This window comes from Neovison vison, chromosome 7, assembly GCF_020171115.1.
Source record: "Neovison vison isolate M4711 chromosome 7, ASM_NN_V1, whole genome shotgun sequence".
Taxonomy (NCBI): Eukaryota; Metazoa; Chordata; class Mammalia; order Carnivora; family Mustelidae; genus Neogale; species Neogale vison.
In genome coordinates, this window is record NC_058097.1 from 10625079 (window position 1) to 10648018 (window position 22940).

At 40.2% G+C, this 22940-nt stretch overlaps 1 protein-coding gene across 2 annotated transcripts in view; it reads right to left on the bottom strand.

Annotated features, from left to right (window-relative positions):
* Positions 1–3556: 3556 nt before the first annotated feature.
* CNTNAP4 (contactin associated protein family member 4) overlaps positions 3557–22940 on the bottom strand; it is a 238368-nt gene continuing 218984 nt past the window's right edge. The window contains exons 20-24 of one of the 2 annotated variants that reach the window (XM_044255693.1): positions 22286–22419; positions 21454–21541; positions 10514–10732; positions 10092–10163; positions 3557–5892 (exon numbers count right to left, since the gene is read on the bottom strand). In XM_044255693.1, coding sequence (XP_044111628.1) covers positions 5699–5892; positions 10092–10163; positions 10514–10732; positions 21454–21541; positions 22286–22419 — 707 coding nt within the window. In that variant the 3' untranslated portion in view covers positions 3557–5698. Of the gene's footprint in view, positions 5893–10091; positions 10164–10510; positions 10733–21453; positions 21542–22285; positions 22420–22940 lie in introns of both variants that reach the window. The other variant, XM_044255692.1, reaches the window with a different exon arrangement.

Sequence of the window (22940 nt, forward strand, 5' to 3'; positions counted from 1 at the left end):
ATATGACTCGTCTTCATGGCCTGTGTCAGCCAGCACCACCTTTGAGGATCTATAGAGACGCTCTGAGGGTATGATACAGGAGGACCAGCAAACCTCATGGAAATGTCCTTACTCCCATACATCCTTTGATGGAACGTGGCTCTTTGGCTGATGCAATGTTTTGTGGGTGGCTATGTCAGGGGGAACTGTCCCTGACCGGTGATAAGAGAGCCACTGTCACACGTGGGGGACAAGGAGGAATATGTGGCATGTAGCTACCCCTTTGACCACTTTAGTGGTAAATGCAAAAGAGCAGCAGATACAGCCTGAGAGGGCATAGGAGACAAGGGTTCAAGCTCCCCGCAGGGCCGCCAGCCGGAGCTACAGGAGTCCTGCCTGGGCAGCAGAGGATGGAGAGAGTGAGTACCAGTAGCAGCCAAGAGATGCCCCCGCAGGAGCAGGGTCTGTGGTCTGTTCCATCCATCACCTACTTTTCCCAGGAAGTAAGGCTCACCAGCGTCCTGAAGGAGCTGATCCCAGAACTTATATGATGGTGGATCTGAGCTGCAGCGGGGCAAATCCTCAGGGATGCTGAGCTGGGCTCCCAAGATCCCTCCCTACTCGGGACTGAATGACTTATTTCCCCCAGATGCTGAGCAGTTTCCCCCCCCCATCTTTAGGAGCTGCTGAAGCTGAAGAGAGCTGTTTATCCAAGTTCATGCCCGCTTCACCGAGCAGTCAACATGCAATGCCTGGTTGATCCAAGACAGTAAATGTCCAACCTCCTCACTCCTACGCAGGACATCTTTAAGGGGCCCTATGAGCAGGGTTGACCGTGCCCTTGTGGTGACTGCCCCATAGCCCAACTTCTCCCTCAGCCCCATCCCGCCTCGTCCCCTCTGCCCCCCACAGATGTTGTTCTAGACAGTACCCCTGAAAAACATCCCTCATAACCATTGTCTCAGATTTTGCCTCCCAGGGAAGCCCGTCTGCTACAGCATGTGATTAAGAAATGGAGGCAGCTCAGACAAGGCAGCCAGAGGAGCAGAAAGTGACCAGGAGGGTATATGGCAACAGAGAGCTGTTTTTCCTTGTAAGATTTCTTATGCTGGTTTCATTTTAAAAATATATTCATGTATTTTCTTAACAAAAATTTAAATATAATGTCATAAATTTATATTTAAATTTAAGAAAAGAAAAAGAAGAAAAAAAACCCCGACTGCACTGGAGTAGGCATTATAATCGTGGGTCAGATTGTTTTCCATTCATTTTCATTTACAAATCTTCAAAACCAGCCCCCAGGGAAGCTCTCGCCATAAAACCAGCCCCCAGGGAAGCTCTCACCAACTCTTTTACTAAATTATATGCAAACTGTTTCATATTCCCTTTCTCCTCATCTCATATTCTTTCTTGTACACATGCATGTGCCCACTCACACAGGTCCCCAACATAAACACACAGTGGGCTTTGATTCTCTTTCTTTCCTGTTTCTTCCCATCACACAAAACTTTGGGAAAATAAAAGAACTGCCAGGACATCCTGAAAGCTTCTGGTAGATTCATCATGTAGTTGATGCAAAGACTGAAAAGCCAATCAAATGAACATAGGTTGATATGAGTTGAGTCTATGGCATCTCTTTCCTCTATTAAAAAGAAAATATTTGGGGCACCTGGGTGGCTCAGTGGGTTAAGCTTCTGCCTTCAGCTCAGGTCATGATCTCAGGGTCCTGGGATCGAGTCCCACATCGGGCTCTCTGCTCAGTGGGGAGAGGAGCCTGCTTCCCCTCCTCTCTCTGCCTGACTCTCTGCCTGCCTGTGATATCTCTTTCTCTCTGTCAAATAAATAAATAAAATCTTTTTAAAAATAATAAATAAAAAAAATTTTAAAAAAGGAAAATATTTGGTGACTCAATCTGTCAGATCTAACTCATATTGCATATTTCACAAAGACTACATAAAAGTGTCCCAGTTATGATTATCTCTCCTGGAGTCCTGGGCCATCAACTTAATAAACATTTTTTAAAGAAAACCAAATCTGACCTATCAGATAAACGTTTATGTTCATTTTAAAGGGTATGGGAAAGATCTAGAACTATAGGTGATTCCAGTCAAAAAGGCCACCAAGAGCCTTCAAGTTTTCTACACCACTAGATAACTGTTAAAACTCCAGGTCTTAGAAGTACCAAGATCAGCAACAAGCGGAGTGAAAAGGAAATTCTAATCACAGCTTCACCATTTCCATATCGCTACATTTCCCTTTGGGGACATCACCTTGTTTATCTGTGTCCTAGACACTTCATCAGTAAAACTGGGTGGTTTGCACTAATAGATAATATCATGTAATAACATATCAGTGCTCTCCGGTTGCACGATGGGTACTGTTCCAAGAGTCTATTATATAGGAAGGACAATATCAACTAATGAAAGATGATTTTGTGATTATAAAAGGAAACCTCATTTAGAATGCAGCGGGGAGGCCAACAGGGGGAGGCCTGATGCCCTACCAGTCCTCAACTGCAGACCCAACTGGGAAAGACCACCTTGCACTGGGAACTGCTACCCCAGCAGGAAGAAGACGGGCTTTCCTTCTCCCCAACCCTGCAACAGCCCAGCCAATGAGAGACAACCACGGCTCAGCCAATGAAAAGCCAGCATCTACTGTTCTGTTCCGGGAACCTGCCCAGAATTCTGCCATAGGCTGTTGCCCGGGATTGCATTTCTTTGCTCTACTTGGATAAACCCACTTTTGCTGGTAAAATATATATATAATTTTTTACCATCTAGTTTTTACCATTTAATTTTACCATTAAAAATATTTATTTTTTACCATTACCGATTTTGAATAATTGGCTTCTGGTTGGCTGTCAGCTGCTTTTCCTTGTTCACCTTACTATCTAAGGAATTTATTAAATGTGTTTCAAAGAGTGACACTTGGAAAGGATTTTTTAAAAAAATGAAGCTATTTCCTAGAGTGAACGAGGCACAATTCAGTGGCACAGAACTTCCACAGAACGAATATATCATTTCCCACAGATGACCCCCATTTCATAGAGGCAAGGCTTCAAGGCCACATTAATTCCACCCTATTTGCATACTGTACATCTGAATTTAACAAGATTTGGAAAGTTCGTCATCTCAAAAAGAGAATGTTAATTATATAGCGTTTTCATTTGAAATCACAGATAAGGAATTTTTTAAACGTTTGTACCATAGAAGGGTGCACTATATTCTTTCTTTCTCTCTCTCTCTCTCTCTCTCTATATATATATATATATATATATAAACCTGCGTATTGATATAGTGCCCAAGGCAGCTCTCTCTGCAGAAGTAAAAGGATATCACCCAACTTAAATACACAAAACCTTTCAACAAACAATTGCTGACAAAATACTGTCTCTGGCAAAACTTTAAATGCAGTTCGACTGCCTTAGCTTATTATAATCAATAACCATTTTTTCCTGTCATTTTTGCATCCATTTAAAAAGAAAACGCGTAAGAAATGTAGTTTTTGTCAACAATTCATAATAATCACAGGATATACCAGAAGTTTAAAAAACACAGACCACCAGTAAAGAAGGTGAACATCTACACATCTTTTTACTGTTTTAAGAAAATGAAAATCCAGTATAATTCCCTCATTTTAAACTATACAACATCTCTTAAAATATATTCTGCATTTTACTTCAAAAATGCATTTTATTAAGAAAAAAAGATGAAAGAGATTACAAATCAGGACATGAAAATCAGGACAAAGGATGAATCAATGCCATAATGGTACAGGTTCCAGGAGTGCGGACCACACAAAACCATGCGGCTTCCCCATCTATAAACCTGTCTACATCTCCAACTGGGTTAATGTGGCCACTAAATCACATGAACACTTGCAACAGATCAGGGCTGTTATGATGCTCGTATTTGGCTTTGCATCAAATAAAAACTACCATGTCTGTGTTTAATCCTTCAAGTCTTTCAATTAAAAAAAAAAAGTGTGCCCTTTATCAACATAGGTCCTTCATAAGCCACCATGTTAATCGTATCTTAACACTTAGTCAGGCATTTACAGAAACAGTAAAATGAATATAGAGTTATGGGAAAGACGAGCAGCTTCTGTACGGAAGTTAAGAAGGAAGATACGATGCTTAGTTTGTGTATTTCCAAATTGTTCTGGTGTGGACACACGAAGGAATCCAATTTTTCCTTGCCAGGCACCTAGAACGTGTGATCATAAACAGCAAAGTGCCTTTATTACATAATCGGCTAATGAAATTTCAAGATGACTACATGCACCCATCTTGTTTGCTTTGCCTCAAAATCCATATTGCAACAAGTTTCATAAGGTTACTGATGATCCTTTGATCCCTTGGTATGTATACACATACCCTAATCAGAATGTACTAGTCAGTAGGTTATATTGATTTTTGGTATCAATATACCCGTCACCATAAGTGAGACACCACAGAATGGCGGGCTTCGCACAGATCATAGAATATGCCGCCACCCTTTAGAGTGAGGGTCCTTGAACCGCTCCGCCGGCTTTGGTGAAAGGGGGCATGTTGCAGTTTCTACTTCAAAAAGTCTGTCCTGGGGGTCAGTGCACGGAAAAATGTATGCCTGAAGGGGTATACATTTTAGAACGGGGAATGGAGATCTCCACCTCGAACTGTCTCTTCTTTTTTTTTAATACATAAGGAACATGCTCCACAGAATATCGTCAAGGGAGATCAAAGAAAATTGGGTGACAGGCTTTAGAAAAACAGAAGTACAAACATATAAAGAAAACTGGCATAAGGCTCGGGGGAAGTATTCTCAAAAGTACATTTCATACGAGACATTACAGTTGTAAATAAAAATATTTTTTTGGCATTGTTAAGAATTGTGTTTTTTGTATCAACAAGTTTAGTGGTTGCAAACACTTCACATTCTTTGGGAAACGGGCGTCATCCAGAGTCTTCCTTACTGCCAACCCCGAACCCGGACAGCAGATGATGAGAAATTTAAAAGGCAGACATCACACGCTGACAACCAATGCACTCTCTGCGTCTTGTCACATATGGATTTTACGTTCAGAGCTGAAGTCTGACCCTCCAAACCTAATGTGTTCGAAATCATTAAGAAGAGTCAAATAGAAAAAGAGCGCTACGATCAAACCAATGACAACAAAACATCTTTCAAGACTATTGATAAATTGTATTGAATGTAATACAGAGAGAAAGGCAAAGGGTTGATATACTTTTGGCCACTGAAGATGCAAACTCCAGCCAAGCGGGATCTGAGAAGCGTTTCCAGGCCTATGAATAACACTGCGAGGGACACTAAAGCAAACACAGCGCATGTTCTCAAATAAAGCAAGGTCGTTAGAGTCCAATTTGGATTTTTTACCTCTAACAAAACTGATGTATCACATGATTGAGAGACCAGGGCTACAGTGTTCACGTTCAAAAACCGGAGTCATCCAGCGAGTCAAACTTCTGTTTTAGATCCTATCAGAACAGTTGGAAATTAAGAGCAACAGCCAATTCTTTGTTCTACGGAACGACTGCTATGGGAAATACGTCACTGCATGAGGCCTCCCGAAGCCATCTCGAGTCTGGCTACGGCAAGATGGCCGTGCTGCAAATCCAGTGCCTGTACGTTCAGTGGAAGAGCCTTTTCTTGTCCACTGAGAGCCCCTGGCTATTAGAACAGACCGTCGGAACTGCAAGTTAAATCACAGCCGCCCATCAGAAGAAGTACTCTCTCTGATTTTCATTGACTGCGCTTTGTACATTAAGCTCACTTTTCAAAACAGCCTCGGCACTGTCTACATTCTCTGACCTTTTTGCCTCATTCCTTTTGTATAACCTTTTCTGCTGATAAATGCGAACGGCTATGGCAGCGATGCACAGCAAGATAAAGACCACAACAGCTATCAAACCTAGCGAGAGAAGAGAAAACAATGCAAAATCAGAATTTTTGTCCACACCGAAGCCCTGCTGGCTTCATTGCTTAATAAGTCATAATACAATTATTTTCTACATAAACCGAACATCTGGTATCTACAAATTAAAAAAAAACCAAACTTCAGGTATTTTTGGATTGGGTTGTATCGTAATACATTGAGTTTGTTTCTGAGTTCCCCCAGCCTGGTAGGTTTGCCTTCGTTTACTCTGCATGTGTGTAATACTGGATTTATTTAGTGCATTTCCATTTATTTAAAGAATTTTTAGTGTGTTTACATTAAACACAAGATGTTACCGACATGTCTGTAAGACCATGTGATCATGGCATATCAATACACAGATTTTAATTATTTTAAAATTATAGAGAGTAGTAATTATAAAATGACTAAATGTGCTTTTGTACTTAAATATTTAAAGATTGTAATTCAGTTGATCTGCAACAGTTCATCATACTGCTGATTTAGTAGGAGGACCAGGATATAGGTATCTGAATGATCTTGATTAGTGAAATATATTCATATGGATAATATAGATAATTTAGCTTATTTCTATATGAGGAATATTGATGTTCTGAAACATCCGGTTATAAATCAAAGTCTTAAATACCACAACTGTTAACTATACCAATATATGGGTATCAATCTTGGCATTCCATTGGGCTAGAAGTTCTTCAAAGTGCAATCTGTGAGTCCCTGATGGTCCCCAGGACACTTTGAGGAGGTCCACAGGGTCAAGGCTATTTTCATAATAATTCTAAGATGACTTTTCCATTGTGTTGATATATCCATTGCTAATGTAAAACAAGGTTGGGTAAAATTCCTGGTACCGTAGCATAAATTAAGACAAGGCTACCAAACTATGACACCGGTCATTGAATTCATTTACACACTGCCAAGCAACCCTGGAAAAAAAGAAAAAAAGCTAGCTTCACTTGAGAGTGCCCTTGATGAAACACTAACAATATTTTATGAAATCTGAACCTTTGGCTTTTTGCCTTTTTAACATTTTGGACGATGAAACAAAGTACTTGGGGTGTATCTCCCAGTATGGTAGCTGTCCCCAGGAAAAGCACCTGTACCCAGGCAAAGGTGACTTGTGAGCTCAACTAGTTACTCTTTGCTTCATGGAGCACCGTTTTCATTTGAAAGAATGACTGACAAACCGTGGTTGTTTTGATTCATACTCGTCAGATATTTTCTCTGAAAATGAGTGAAGTAAGCCCATCACTTCAAGAAAAAACAACGGACAATATATGTTATCAGTAATAAAAGTCAAACTTTCCAATGAAAAACAGAATTTGGAAAACCACTGCCTGTCACTATGAATTTGAGAGTTTCTTAATACTTGGACTTTTCTAAGTCTAAGTGGGGGTGTTAACGGATGTAGTTGTTTTTAGACAAAAGTAGGTATGGTGGAAATAGCAAGGTGGGTCACCTGTCATATTGTAAAGCTAGGAGTCTTCATTCTTGTTTCAATTAGGTGCGTCTAACTTGAGTGGAGCCCACCAAGCCAACACACTGAATCATTGTTACCAGAAACCGTGATTTCTCACCAGCGCAGCTGATTCCTGAGCACAGGATTCAGTGGGCGGATTCACTACATCAAATCAGAGTATTGCCAATGGCCGAGCCGATTTTTGGCTGGGTCAACCTTACCTGAGAAGGACAGCAATTCCTTGCTCATAAATCTAATCTAAATGTGACACCAAATTCTGTTACCTAAAATCTAAAAATTTACTAATGGGCATGGTTATTTTATTAGTAGTAGTCATATTAATAAGTAGTAATTTTATTCAGAATATCCAATTGTTTTCTATATTTTCCTTTCATCAGTCAATTGCTATAAATATTTCTATTGTCTGATATCTTGTTGTAGGCCTCTGGTATCAAGAGAGATATTCTGAATAATTTCAATGTGAAAAACTGATGAAGTCCATTATGGAGAGCAGGATACAGCAATTAGAAAATAAACATCAACATTACAGTGGCCTAGAGAAGACATCCAGACGGTCATAATCATGAATGGACTCTGGAAATAGTTTGTTCCATGTATGTGATTTATCTCCTTTAATTTGGGGAAGGTATTATGTCTGGATGTGTTATGTCCAAGGAAAACCTTGATCTAACCTGTTCTACCTCCTCCCAAAATACACTAAATTAAATATGGCCAACCACTGTGCTCTATGACATTGCCATCTGAAGCTCTGTGTGAATGTGTTTTTATGAAGAAATTACGTAGCTTACTCTTTGTCTAAATCTCACCATCCGTATCTGCATAGTTCGGTCAGAAACCCTCTGTAGTATCTGGGTCACCAGTTTTAAATGTCTTATTAAACAATTTTCTTATCTTACATTATTCGGTGTTTGTAAGTGAAGAGAAAGATCATCTAAAATGTAGAACATAGGGCGATTAGCCAATTTGGAGGAATTTTAAATGGATTAATTATTGTTACACAGTGGGTGCAATTTAGGAGTAACTAGACAACGGGTGAAAAATTATATCACGATGCTACCAGATGGAGAAACACCCCAGAGGATGATATTCTGTGAATGAGCAGATAAATCGCATGTGGTCCCAGACAAGGCCTTCGGAGCTGAAACGGCCATCCCAGCTGCTCTGCTTCTGATGCTTAGTCTCTGCAATGACCAAAAGCAGGCATGACTGGATTCCTAGACCCTCAGTCCCTGGGCTGCAAACTTGCCACGCTGTCTTTCTCTGTGTTCTGCCTTTGAGCCAAGCGAGATTTCACAGGTGACCCATAACTTGTTTCCATTCTAGAATAACATAGAATGGCTTACCAACACACCCCTCCTTTATTCTGTAAGTCCTGCCAATGATCTCTGCCCAAAGCAAAATATTCTAAAGATTATTTTGTTTCAACATTGGCTTGACTGTCCAATCACTCTCTACGTGTATCTATCTCTTTCTATATCGTCTTATATCTATACTAGTTAAATGTATAAACGAAACACCATTATGAGACTGAGACAATCTGTTTAACAAGGAATCCTAGTTTAAAACGTGAAGCACATTAAATGCTAGAGCTCTGTATGAGTTTTTAGCCATATATTAATAACAATATACTCATGTATTTCTTTTAGGCATGCGGTTATTAACCACTCTTCTAGCAGGTCTTACTGTTGTTTGCTTGGTTGGTTTTTTTTGCTTTTTGTATGACTAAATGGGAATTCTATCTTATGTATCTTTAATTTCCACCACTAGTTTGATAAAAGAAAAATACCCGAAATAGCAGTGGGGATGTTAATATCCTCAAAAAGATTTGACTAGTACTATCGTCTGTCTCAGTAAAATCCTAACTTCTTAAAAGAAGTTGATGTCTGGATGAGTAAACGTGTAAAAAATGGAACAGAATGGATCAGTAAAAAGCCCACATAAACTGCCCAAGTAAAAAAGTAATTGTAGTATCTGGCCATCTAATAAAATAACTGTTTACTTTTTACGTTCTTATCCTATGCAGAGCGTGATTAATGACCTTCTTAAGACCACTGATCAGGAAGAAAACTATATATTTGGGGGGCTGGTTTTGAATAAATTATGTCTTAGAAAATATACTGTTTCATTGCCAGCAAGAAATATTTTTAAATTTGGGGGGTTAATTCTGCAATTTAAAATAACTTTGAATCACTTTTATTCCTAGCTTAATATTTGACAAAAATGCAACTGAAAATGTAATACTCATTGATGTGACCTAAACCGTGGAACTATCCACTTTATTGAGCATGGCCACAACAAAAATATTAGTTTTTCCCACTGTTTACATAAACTCTTGCAGAAGCAATACAACAAATTCCAAGAAGCCAACAAAAACCGTACTGCTTCCTCCAGTATATTCAGATGTCCCTAGGGATTGTAGAAGGCCACTTTCAAGCTAAATGAGAACTCATTTTTACACAGTTTAGCAGCTATTCCTTGAGTGTGATGCCTTGGTGAAATTATCCATTATTTATACTGAAACTCTTCAAGGAAGTCGGGAATTCAAGAAGACTCTAAAAGGCAATCTGGTATAAATAATAAACCAACCCTGCTGACCTAAGGCTTCAGTGCCTGACCCTGGGGATGTATGTGAATTCTTCATGGTTTCTCTGACACTAAATATTTGCCACTTCTAGTAATGGGAGGTATCAAAGAAGAGCCCATCCAGGTTTTCTGTTACCTCCAATCACTGCAGAGTCACTTCTGATCGCATTAGCATGGGGTTGTCTGTTGTCTCTTGTTCCCGAATGATCTGTAGTGAAAGGATAAAAAAGGGGGGAATGGAGTGATACTGCCAAGCAAAAGAGGAAATGTTGGAAAAATAAAAATCTTAAAACATTTTAAACCAGAGCAGAATTAGCGAAGTCTAGGTGGGATCTCTACGGACAATTTTTTTTAAGCTCAGAAGTGTCAAGTGCAGGGCTCACGTGAATAAAGCACTGAGAATCTAGAGAAGAAATGGGCAAGACAACTGGTCGTCAAGCTAACAAAGCCCATTTTGAGAGGCCACCTTGAGAACATGCTGCCACAGCAGCATCAGAGCACTCAATGTCCAGGGGACCGGTGTGCTTGTCACTGTGTAAAGGAGGAGGCACACACCACCTGCAAACGAGTGTGTCCTTTCTCTCAGTGTGGCGTCAGTGCCGGCCTGGGCCATACAGCTGGACTCTGTCACATGTCCCGAGACGGTGATGGGGGCCGGGTGGCTGGGCTGCAGCGCAGCCTTCAGCGGGGCCACGTGGCTGAGCTGCACGGCAGAGAGACAGCCCAGGAAGCCCTGCGCGCCGGCCAGTGCCGTGTCCTGGTCTACATCACTGTGTTCTGTGAACCCAAACAGCAAAATGTTAGTAACCGTGCAAGACTGAACAGGCAAGGCTACACACAGAATGTCTGAGTCTGGTAATACAACAGTGACACATACGTGGAGACTAAATTCCCCTTTTTTGTCTTCATTAAGAGTCCGATCCAGTAAGTCTCTCCGTGACCACTGTCGAGCCTCTCCAAGTGAAGGAAGGCAAGTTTTAAGGATGGCTAATTTGATATGATGTGGTGAACATCGAAGTGATTGAAGTCTCCCTAAGAAGGGGCCAGGTTTTGAACTGATGAGGGTTCATGAGATGGTAAATTGAAACATAGTCATTAACATGATTTGTGATAGGGCTTGCAGTAAGAGAGTAAAGTGCTTCCTGATTGGGAAATAAATTCGGCTCAGCTTGTGAGACGTAAATATGAAAAGCGCGGAAGCTACATGGAAAATTGAGCTTCTAGAGTTCCCTTATCCACTGCCCAACCAGACAATTCGGTTTGGCCCGAAAGCTTTCCTGTACCCTGCAACCCCAACCGAACACGCAAGGGGACCTTATCACGTGGTGGAAGCTTCACCCCAAAAAGTCCCCCTAATGACTCAGGCACAGCAGTGAAAACGTTCATACCTTGCTGCCTTTCCTCCCTCTTTCCGTGCTGCCTGTCACTCAGACTTGTGCGAGTCCCCTGTCCCTCGAGACAGAGAACCCCTCCCCCGCACCAACGGGAGTTTACTTTATCTGCGACTACCGTGGCACGGAGATTGGTTTGAATGTCAGAATATTAATTCACAGTTTTACGGTGAAGACTGTATTTACATTTTATGCTTGGCGAGGCTGCAGTTGAAACCGGGCGCACGACCCGTAGAGTTTTAAAGTTCAAATGCTGTCGGACGACGATGCGCGCAGCCCACCCAGTGGGACCAGTGGGACCACACGACAGCACGACTCCGCTCACCTGCTCTGCGTGTACAGGGACACAGGCACAACCTGCACTTCTCTCCCTCTTTAAAGGATAACAGGTATTAAGTATTTATTGGGTGCTATGAATGCGCTCAGCACTGTGGTCAGGGGCTTGCGCGCTCGTGTTTGCAGCGCCCAGGACCCGGGTCTGCGGGCAGCGAACGGGCGGGACACGTGGGGTCAGAACCGCAGTGACTGCTGGAGGCCGGGGAGCCGGAGGCATTCTGAGTCGGGCCTGTGGGGCTCCAAGCCACAAGGCTCTGCTACTTATAAACTGCTTTCTGACTGACACATTGTTTTCTCTCCTCTGTTCCTATCTTCCGCAGTGCCTCTTATTTATTTTGTTATTATTTTTTTTTTGGCTTGAGAGCAGCTAGTCTTGAAGTGACTCTGGACAATTCGGCTCTGATTGAAGCCACTTGTTAAGAATTCTGAAGAACGCCCATTTTGTTGTTTCCAATCACACTTTATACCTAATGATAAAAATGCTGATTAAGGGGTGCCTGGGTGGCTCAGTCGTTAAGTGTCTTCCTCCCGCCCAGGTCATGATCCTGGGGTCCTGGGATCGAGCCCTGCATCAGGCTCCCTGCTCAGTGGGAGGCCTGCTTCTCCCTCTACCATTCCCCCTGCTTGTGTTCCCTCTCTTGCTGTGTCTCTGCCAAATAAATAAATAAAATCTTAAAAAAAAATGCTGATTAAATGGTGAGTATCACGAACGTCATCCTCCAGTCTGAACAGACGAACTTCCTCTCCTGCTGTGGGGGACAGATACATGGCACTTGGGCTTAAGCATTCTCCGTCAGAAGGCCAGTTCGGACCACCAGGCCATTCCACATCACTGCACAAAGGCGGGCTCCCTGGAACCATAGATGACCCTCAACCCCTGGCATCATATTGTTACTAGAAGCCATTCCGTCCATGTGCAGAAGCCAAGAACTAACTCCCAACACAGAGCATTCACTCACTTGAATGGATATACATTCAAATATATTTATGTTTAGAAAGACAGCATTCTTGCTTTGGGTTTTTTTTTTTACTTTAATAAGAAAAAAAAAACATACATTAATAGCAGCATAACCAAGACAGTGCATTTCACATTTATTCCACCATGTTAAAATCTTGATTACAATTTCTGTAGAGTTTTAAAAGATCTTCTCTTTTGAACTAGAAAAAAATGTAAATAGATAAGATTCACTTCTCTGGTACAAATCTGATAGGAGATTAATTCTATTTTACTTTTTAAAAAAGATTTTCTTGTTTGGGAGAGAGAGAGAAAGAGCTAGTGGGATAAAGTGCAGAGAGAGAGAATATCCCAGCAGACATCCGCTGAGCATGGACCCCAATGATGTGGGGCTTGATCTCACCACCCATGAGATCAGGACCTTAGCAGAAAACTAAGAGGTGGATGCTTAACTGAACTGAGCCACCCAGGTGCCCTGAGATGGATATTAAAAACTATACCTTCAAGTCCAAAACATTTTACATATTACAAGTTACTGTATAAAATACTTTAAATTCTAAAACTTAAAGTGGGCAGTTAATCAACTGATATTTGTTTTAAGAACTACCAAGAAAGGAAATAGATTCCCTGCATATCAGGCATCTCACGTTCTAGTAGCAGAGTCAGAAAATAAACACAGAAACAGGAATGAGCGGTGATGATCTAGAAACCACTAGAGTGGTGATGATCTGAAGAAATGACTTAGAAAGTGTGATGGAGTATGTCTGGAACAGAAATTTATCTGGAGGGATTAGGTGATTTTTGTGTGTCTCTTTTAAGTTTGACTCTTCATAGTCCTGTTCCCTTAGGAATCTGTAGATATAATTCTAGCATCTTCTGGCTCTATTACTTTTCTTCCTCAAAACTGTTTAAAAATTTGATGATTCAGGAATTTTTCATAGAACATGATGGGCCCTTATCATGTGGTGACACAAAGATTTTCTTTAGCCTAGAAAATTTCAAACACTGTGCAAACAACTATTGCTTCACCTTCATATTTTTTTTTAGCTTTAATTTTATAGAGAATGAGAGAGAGGGAGAATGAGCAAGAGGCATTGGGAGGAGGAGAGAATCCTCAAGCAGGTTCCCCAGTGAGCTTGGAGCCCAATGCAGGGCTAGATCTCACAACCGGACCTGAGCTGAAACCAAGAGTTGGGCACTTAACCAAAGGTACCACCAGGAACACCATTCGCCTCCAATTTTTTATCTTTTTGTTCTGATTATTCACATGGGGTCTCCTCTGCATATTCTAAGGGATTTTACTCTTCCCACCTGATTTTTATCATTTAGGACTTAATTTTGTGTGAGTCAAATGTTTCATTCACTTGATCTACTAGGTGATGAATTCAAGTTTCAACAAAGATCACTCTTTCTTACTTTGACATTTTTGGTCTGGAACAACCATACTTTTTAGATCTTCCAGGTCTTTTGGTTGCTTTGCTAAAAGCAAGTGCTCTTACTAAGTTTCATCGTGATGGTGGCTGTTTCCCTGAAAAGGCCTACTGTCATAGGGAATGATTCTGGTGGCTTTGTTTCTTCTCCCATTTTATTGTTAAATCTTCTTCTTCTTCTTTTTTGGTTATTGCATCTTCTTAAGAATGGAGTTGCTTTTCTCATCTGCTAGGAGCTTTTCAGTCACTGATGTCCTGGTGGCTGACACCAGAGAAGGGAGACCATGGAGTTGCCCCACGCCAGTGATGGCTGTAGGCCAAGGACTCATGGAACCTCCAGAGAGAGAGAGGACTCAAACTTCAGACCGCCCTCTGCAAAACTCGGGAACTCCTCAAGTTTCAAGTTGCTCCCTTCTTTGGCAAAGAGGGTAAATGGGCACAATGACGTTTTCAACGCTGACCTCTCCCCATGGGGTCCAAAGATATCTGCAAGCCAAGCATTTCCAAGTGGAGGGGAGAGATCTATACAATTTAGGGTCCGCCCTCCAAGACTTTCCTAGGCTGGCCCCTAACTCTCTTCCAACCAGAGGCCAAGGAGTCCCCCAACACTTTCTTCACTGGCAACCTCCAGGCTTCCCCCTGCCTGCTGGGCTGGACCAACAACCCCTATATTCAGGAGAGTCAGTGGGTAGGAATTCGAACCAGGAGGAAAGGCACTGCACAGGCTTCTTTAGCTACCTCCCCAGAACTGAATCCAAACAAAATGAACAGCTATACTATGTTGTTCATAAGCAAAACTGGCCTTAGAAATACATGGCATTAGATATCTTGCTGGACATTGACAATTGTGCTAATAAAGCCAATGAGAAAAATACCTATCTTTCCGATTATCTGACTCCTGAAATGCCAACACCATTTAACGATTAGAACAGGAAGGATGGAGGAACTGAAGACCGACATCTCCTGCTTGACACAAATCCTGAGAGGACTCAATCATGTTTTGGATATTTCTGGTTATAAAAACCCTTAACAGACTCAGATTTTTTGATAATCTTGCCTATAAAAAATTAGCCTCAACTGTATTTGCTAACAGAGGGAATGACTTCTGCTTTGTTAAAGAAGAAACTTTTTAACAAAAAGCCTGCAAGAAAAATAAGAGTCCCAAGGAATTAAAATTCGTATGAAGAGCCTTTCTATACTTGGAAAGAGGACTGTTTCTGGAAAGGCCATGAAGTAAATGGAAGAACATCTCAAGGAGGGCTTCACGGAAATTCTTGTGGCTCTCATTACCAAACTAACAGAAAACAAAACCAAATAGGTTGGCTATACCTAGCAAGAGGGACCTTGTTTCAAAAGAATCTCAGCATCTTTAATGCGTAAAGATAAGGGTAAGAAGGCTTGCCAGAACATGGCGCACTAAGTCAGAGGGGGAGCATGGCTAAGACCCGGCACGACATCTTCATCATTACATGCAATTACGACCAGGATTCAATAAACAAGAGTCAGTGCAAAAAGTAAAATGCCAAAGCAGTCAGCAAATGCTACATGGATAAGGAAGCAGTTATTCATAAAACGTATTTATTTGCCAACCAAACCTACTGCTCAGAGATATAACCTTGAAAATCTGATTAATACAGAGGCTATTTATAGTTCGACATCTCTGGGCAAACCGTACTTCTCTTTTGCTTTGAATGTAACCTGTCTTAAGTGTCACAGACATTTACACAATCACAGCGTCCCTTAAGGAATCTAATCAAACTGTCTTATGTAGCCCCTTGGCTTTGAAGCAGATTTTACATAAAATATCACCGAGACTGACGTTTGTTCCTATAGCTCCTCTCTGAGATGGAGTAGACACTCTCCTCCCTCTGACCACACACTTTATTTACATCTGGCCTAAATCTCCACTGCAGAAATCTGAGCTACTTCCTGGCTCTGCAGCCTCCGAAGAGATCAATGATCCCTACGGGTCATTGCCTCTAAATATATCAAGGCTACTGCCCAGCAGAGAATGACTGAAAAACATCTGCAGGCTTTTAGAAAACTTCTAACAGAAAAGCAATCCATAAACAGAACTCAGAACTTCATTGTACAGTGAGTTTTGGATGTAAAAATGAATGTAATGCAGACTGTTAGTTATGCAGGAATGTGAGCCAAGTGTGTCTGAGGCCGCCTGGTTCTTCCCACACCATGAAGGACCAAGGGATTGCTGCTGGTCGGCGTTCCGGGACCATAACAGATCTGACACAAACAAGTAATAGTGACTGTAAACTTCACTCCGCCTTTGAACAGAGATTCTTCCGTCATTCCACAGTGGGTGACATCGTTCAGGATGTGAGCACATGTTTCCGTGCAAGGTTTGGTGCAATCTCAAGGTTATGGAATGGTCTTCACTGAGTTTCTTTTTTCAAGTGTGGCATTGTGACCCAACGAAATCTTAATGAGTTAGCAAAGCAAATTTATGCCTGCATAGTTCCTCAGATCAATTACATCTCTTCTTATATGATGTTTAAGTTAATAGTTCTCCTAGCGGAGCTGATGAGGAATCGTTCACCTCGACATCAGTCCTTAATACATGTGAGCAACATACTTAATAGAGAAAGGACGTCAGACTGTTTGCCTTTTCAGAAGGAAGACTGGAAAGAAAAAAATTGCTTCCCCTCTGTCCTCCAGGGTTCCTTTTACAAAGGAAACGGACCACAGGAACAAAGTTTTATCTCCAATCCTCAGTAATAAGCATTAGTAACAGTTATCAAGCAAGGAGGATAATTTTTAGGTAATAATATCAAATTGTACTATGATGACATGGAAACCAGCTCTAACCTTCTATTATACCCGAAAGACAACACTAGCAGAATTCACATTTCACTGCTCTTTTTTTCCCCCGGACCAGTCCCGTGGCTCATCACTAGGCCGGCCTGGCCCGCATCTCCTTGCTCTGTGCCCGGAGCTCCTGTACGCCCTCTCCTGCCGACCTCATTCTCTCTTCTCTTCCACCAGGTCCTGCTCTTTAATAAAGTCACTCACACGACCGTGTAATTCCCTGACAATGGCTTTATTTTTTTACTGATTCCTGGTGCAGTTACATTTTAAAGCATGTCAGTAATTAAAGAAATAAACAATTGCCTTCTCTTTTTTACTTGAGGAATTATTCTAGTTTTATCATGGTACAAAGGTGTCTAGTTTTGGCAGCTGATAAATATATAATTTGGGATTTGTGACTTTTGCTTTTATCATTCAGTATTTTCTTTGAAGTGTAAGGAGGCTCTGTTTTCTTATGTTTGCCAAATGAAAGCGATCAGGCTGATATCGTTGTCAAAGGAGCGAACCCATCCTTCCTACCTGGAGCACATCCTTGTGATTCTGAGTCTCTGACAACATCTCAACGTCTACCACACCACGTGCTCTGTAATTAAAATCAGACACGTGTCTCAGCAACCTGACTGTTCTCTAGGTTTGGGACGGGACACTTTGATCTATGCTCCTGTATCATGATGAGGAGAAAGGTGTTTTTAAGCTTCTAGGTACGGCCAGTTCAAAATAATGCCATTAATTCTATGGAAACAATTAGAGCCTCCACAAGGATGAAGCCGCTCTATGCATCAAAGATAGTCTATGACATTATAATTGTTAAAATATTCAAAAATCCACCTGATGAAGAAAAGAAATTGAGACTTCTTACTGCTCTTCTTCTAAGCTGTACTTCTCTTTTAAAATCTGCTTTTAAAATAACCATTCTCTTATGTGTCCTATCACAATATAATTACATAATCAGGACTTAGGTCATCTGATTTCTCCCTGCCTCTAGTCACTGAAGTGAGTTTTACATAAAGGATTCCTGACACACTAGAAGTTGTTCCTCCAGCTCTCAGTGGAGACTGGCTGTCCTTTCCTTGCTGACTACAGACATTATCTACACGTGGCCTAATCTCCAGTGCAGTGAACTAAGCTACCTCCTGGCTCTGTGTCCTCAGGAGAGAGGAATAATCACTATTTTCTTAAAGATTTTTTTTATTCATTTCGACATGGGGCTCGATGCCAGGACCCAGAGATCATGACCTGAGCCTAGGCAGACACTTAACCAACTGAGCCACCCAGGCGCCCCAGGAATAATCACTATTGATCAAGACCTCTAATGTGCAAAAGCTACCACTCAGGTAAGTGCAAATCATCCAATTTTTACTAAAATAAATTAGAAATCTATTATAACATATAAAAGTATCTAGACACGGAATTCAGAGCTTAATCTCACAATGAGATACGGCTATGAAGAGCAGATTTAATGTACTCTTGATCACAGAAGGATCTGAACTAAGCTGCTTGATCTTCCCACCACACCTCCCGGCTACTTGTGATTATTATTGTCAAGGTTATGAGTCCTTAAATTAAATGTAATAGGGAGTTAGAGATGGTTTCCATGTTGTCATAATACTGTTTGATATTATTTCTAAAATTTACCTTCTTTTTGAATATCTGCTAGTAATGTTTGTTCAGTGACAATCATCCAAAATAATGTCCATAGTTCTTCCTAAATTTAAGAAATGAGTAATGGAGAAAGTTGAAAGAAGGAAAATAGGTTCTTGTTTCTGGGTTTCCATCTATAATAGCAATTAATGGTCATATCCTTCAGGCTTTGGTTGAAAAGGCAGACAAATTGCCACTCCAAAAAAAAAAAAAAAGATTGATGAATATTTATATTCTGCTCCCTTAAAAGAAATATTCAGAAATCATAAAATGACACAAATATTATAACTCATTTTTATTTGGGGGGCAATTTGGAGCTATTTTATCTAAAGTCATATAAGGCCCATTACACTCAACTGCATACACAGGGACATTGTGTGTGACAATTGTGTGTGCCCACTAAACAAAAGCTCTGTGAGGGCAGACACAATGTCCACTTTGCTGAATGGCACTCTCTGTGTACACAACAGGTCACACAGATCACAAAGTATGTGTTAAATGAATCTAAGAAAAATGAGCTTCCAAATAGAAAAACGTATTTGATATATGTGGGGCCATGACAAAGTCCTTGCAGGCCTCCAACTAGAGGAGAGTAACTGACCTAGGGCCCTCTGAAACCTATCTTTATACCTGGGCCAAGGTCATGCTTCCTGTGAGTGGCTCCCAGTGGTGGCTGATCACAGCAGGGATTCCTAAGGCAGGCTCCTTCTTGGGAAACAGGAGATTCTTCTGATGGCTGGCTGACTCAAGGGCTCCCCAAAGACTGCTCCACCCTTCTGACATGGCACAAACTTCCAAGATCCTTCTAACGTTTTCATTCTCTTTCCTTCATTAGGAGGCAGAGTTGCAAGGCCATCTGATGGCTCTCCATTCTTGACCAGCGCCCACCTCACTTTCTTTTTTATAAGTTGTTCCCTGAATAAATTCCTCACGTGGTTGATTTTGACTTGGTGACAGCTTCTTGGAAGACCCAGCCTAATGTAATAAGAAACTCTAAGAAGACCCAGCCTAACGTAATAAGAAACTCTAAGAACAATTCTCTGGAAAATTAACAGCTCCATTTTTGCAACTATTTTACTACAAATTAATATACCATATTAAAATATAATAATATACTACATATATTTAATTATAAATTTATATACCACACCAAATTTGACCATAAATTATTATTCTCCTTTGAATTACAAATGACTTGAATAGAGGATTAGTCCTTGGTCCTTGGTCAAGATCCTAACCTTAGGTACACACCATATAAATTCTTACCTATACTTTTAGGAGAAGAATTGATTCAGATGATAAAGTTCATTGCTGAATCTGGACTTTAATCTTATTTTTCAGTATGAGTGATATGCATTTTAATAATATGCTATTCTTGAATAAAAACATTAACATCTTTAATTCCCTACTAATCTCCCTCCTCATTTACAAAAAGGGAAACAAATATTTATATAATGAATGTTATTATTCTACTGTTTGACTAATACAATCCTCCTAATAGAATGCAGATAAGTTTCCCAATTGTTTTATAATATATTTAACATATTTCTACTCACAAAAGGTATTTTCATCAGTAACTGTGGCATTAAATTTGAAGATTTTATTCTTCAAAAATATGATTGTATTAACATTATGCATGGCTGTTAAAATTTTCTATCTTGTGTTTTACATTTTTATGTAATGCCTCATCTCAGACCCTGCTAGACTAAGGAACTCTTGAGATCAGGATTTGTTATATTTATTTGATTTTTTTATTGCTATAGTCGAATTTACATAATTTACATGATGATACTCACTTGGAATTTTTCAGGTAAGCTTCCAAATATCTAAGAAGTACTTTGCACACGTCCACTCTAACATACTGAGAGATCATTGCAACTCATATTTCCGTTTGTTTGTAGAATGAGAGCACACAATTTTGGTGCTCATCATAGTCCTAGAAAACCTATACATATTCATAAATTTAACTATTAACCTTCTCAAGGACCAATATTTTGATCACTCACCCACGGGTTTAATCAAATATTTCTCAGAATTCTGAGATTATGTTCAGGAAATGTAAGGAATAATTAGTCAAGGTACAAATAACTGTAGAGTTCAAAAAATAAAAGATTCCATTTACTGTCCGAGGGGAAATATTCCAGGCTAGCATCAAATATCAATCAAGAGATGAACACTGGACTACAAGAGGTCTCCATCCCCACCAAATCATGTTAAGTATCACTCTTCTTTATAATTTACTTATAACTAAAAAGAAAACCCTTTCAAAATGTACTGTTCCTCTTTCCACCTAGTCCTTGTTGGCAAGTATAAAAAAATGTATATATATTTTGATGTTAAAATGGCAAGGGTATGCTTCGATCAGAAGGAATTGGTGGATATAAATAATAACCACAAGACATTTAAGTAGACACAGGGTTCCAGCCAGAGCGGCGAGCTACTACCACCTTTCAACAAAGCAAAGAGGATCCAAGCAAGCACCTAAAACAGATTCACAAACATTGAAAAAAAGCCCCTGCTCTCCCCTCCCTTCTCTCTTAGGTCTAGTCTTGGTTTGATCATTAGATGACAGCCTGTGTATTTGGCAGGTGATTGATACATAGTCTGTTATTTCTACCTTTATTGTTTGATATTTTTGAAGTGTGAGAACAATATCATGTTTCATTACGTGGAGACCACAGTGGCATTATTGTCAAAGGACCATGCCTGCTCAGCAGGACGTCCCTGCACACAGTTACATAAACCCCCGAGAAGTTACTGGTTTTGCCTTGATTATCACTCATTTTGTACTCAAAATAAAACAGGGCATTTCTTTTGGCGTGATCGGTTTGGGTGGGGCCTGTGTGCATGTGTGCACACTTGGACTATGACTCTTCTGATCTTTTTGTGTCATGATTAGGGGAGCGTCGTGCCCTTACTTACCTAAAATCCTGCCCAGTACAAGAGACCTGATGGCACTGAATTCTGTACCTGATGACAGGTGGACTTGTCTCTTTGCATTCTCATCAATCTATAGAATTGTCACATGAGGTACAAACAGCCAGATGGATGCCATTTTGTTGGGAAGAGGACAAAAATCCACGGAAAACAAAAGAAAAATGGTAAAATAGGCAATTGTTAGTATGGCCCCAGAGATTATAAAAAACAAAATTTAAAGAGCCATTTACAAAGGTGAATGACATTTTCTAAACCTCCTCTTCTACCCTCAGATAGCAGTGCACCCCATCTTCTATCCCCTTATAGCACTGTAATTTCTCTACTATATGAGAAATCCAAAGTTCATAAAGCTTAAAAAAAAAAAAAACCAAGATATGAGTTTTTTCACCTTGAAACTTTTACCAAGGTTGGTATTTTCACTTGAGTCATTCAGCTAAGACATCTTCCTCTGTGTAGAGGTCCAAAACTTTCGTGCTTTTCTTTAAAAACTGGTAGAATGAACAATTCTATTTGTTTCATGAGAGTAGTAATAGCTTTACTAGTTGTATGTATGATAAAATAGACAGCTTTCCCTCCTGAACGATGTAAAATAAATGAGGAAAATGTGGCATTTTGGGTATCAAATATTAATCATATCTTGGACAGAATCTTTATCCTTTCAAAAACTAGACCACATTTGGCAGTCTGTCTGTGGTCTGTGCAGGAGCAACACTGGAAGGACATCTTCAATCTATTCATTATCATAATTCTGCCGACAGTCCTTCATGCTGGGCAATCGTAATGGTAACCACCACTTCTCTTGAATTTATTATATTACCTCTACGAAGACCACTCCTTCTTCTCTGTTAATCTCTACATGGTGAAGCTGTCCATCCGCCATGTTTTTGAAATCGAAGTTAACGACATCAGGTTCTTGATATCTATTTAGCTTATACCTGATCTGCAAACTTCCTAAAGTAGGGAAGAGAAGTTATATTTTTAGTTAAAATTATAGTTTAAAAGCTACTTTTAAAAACTCAGAGAGTATTCTTTTTAGCTTTCAGTTTCTGGTGGGAAATTCACAGTAGCTTATTGGAGGTCTCCTTTCCTCATAATTTTTAGAAGTTAGCTTCTATGTTAAATTGCACTATTTTCAAGATCAAGACCAAGCATGTTGCCAGTAAGTAGTCTTTCCTGCAAATCTTCAACTTTTCCCCTAGAAGTCAGATATGCAGTTAAGCATAAGCAAATCTCTATACTAGCCTCTAACTTAAAAAAACACACCTTCGTATACTATGAAATGCCAAACTGTTGTGGAATATTGCTTTAAGTGCTTCCATAATCTCATCTTTGAAAAATATACATCTGCCACTCCTAAAATGCAACCGATTAACGGAATTTTTATAAGCAAATGGAGTTTTACTAAAGATGAAAAATATGTGCACATGGTCACAATCATATATTTTGGAATGAGATTAGAATGAAATCAATGG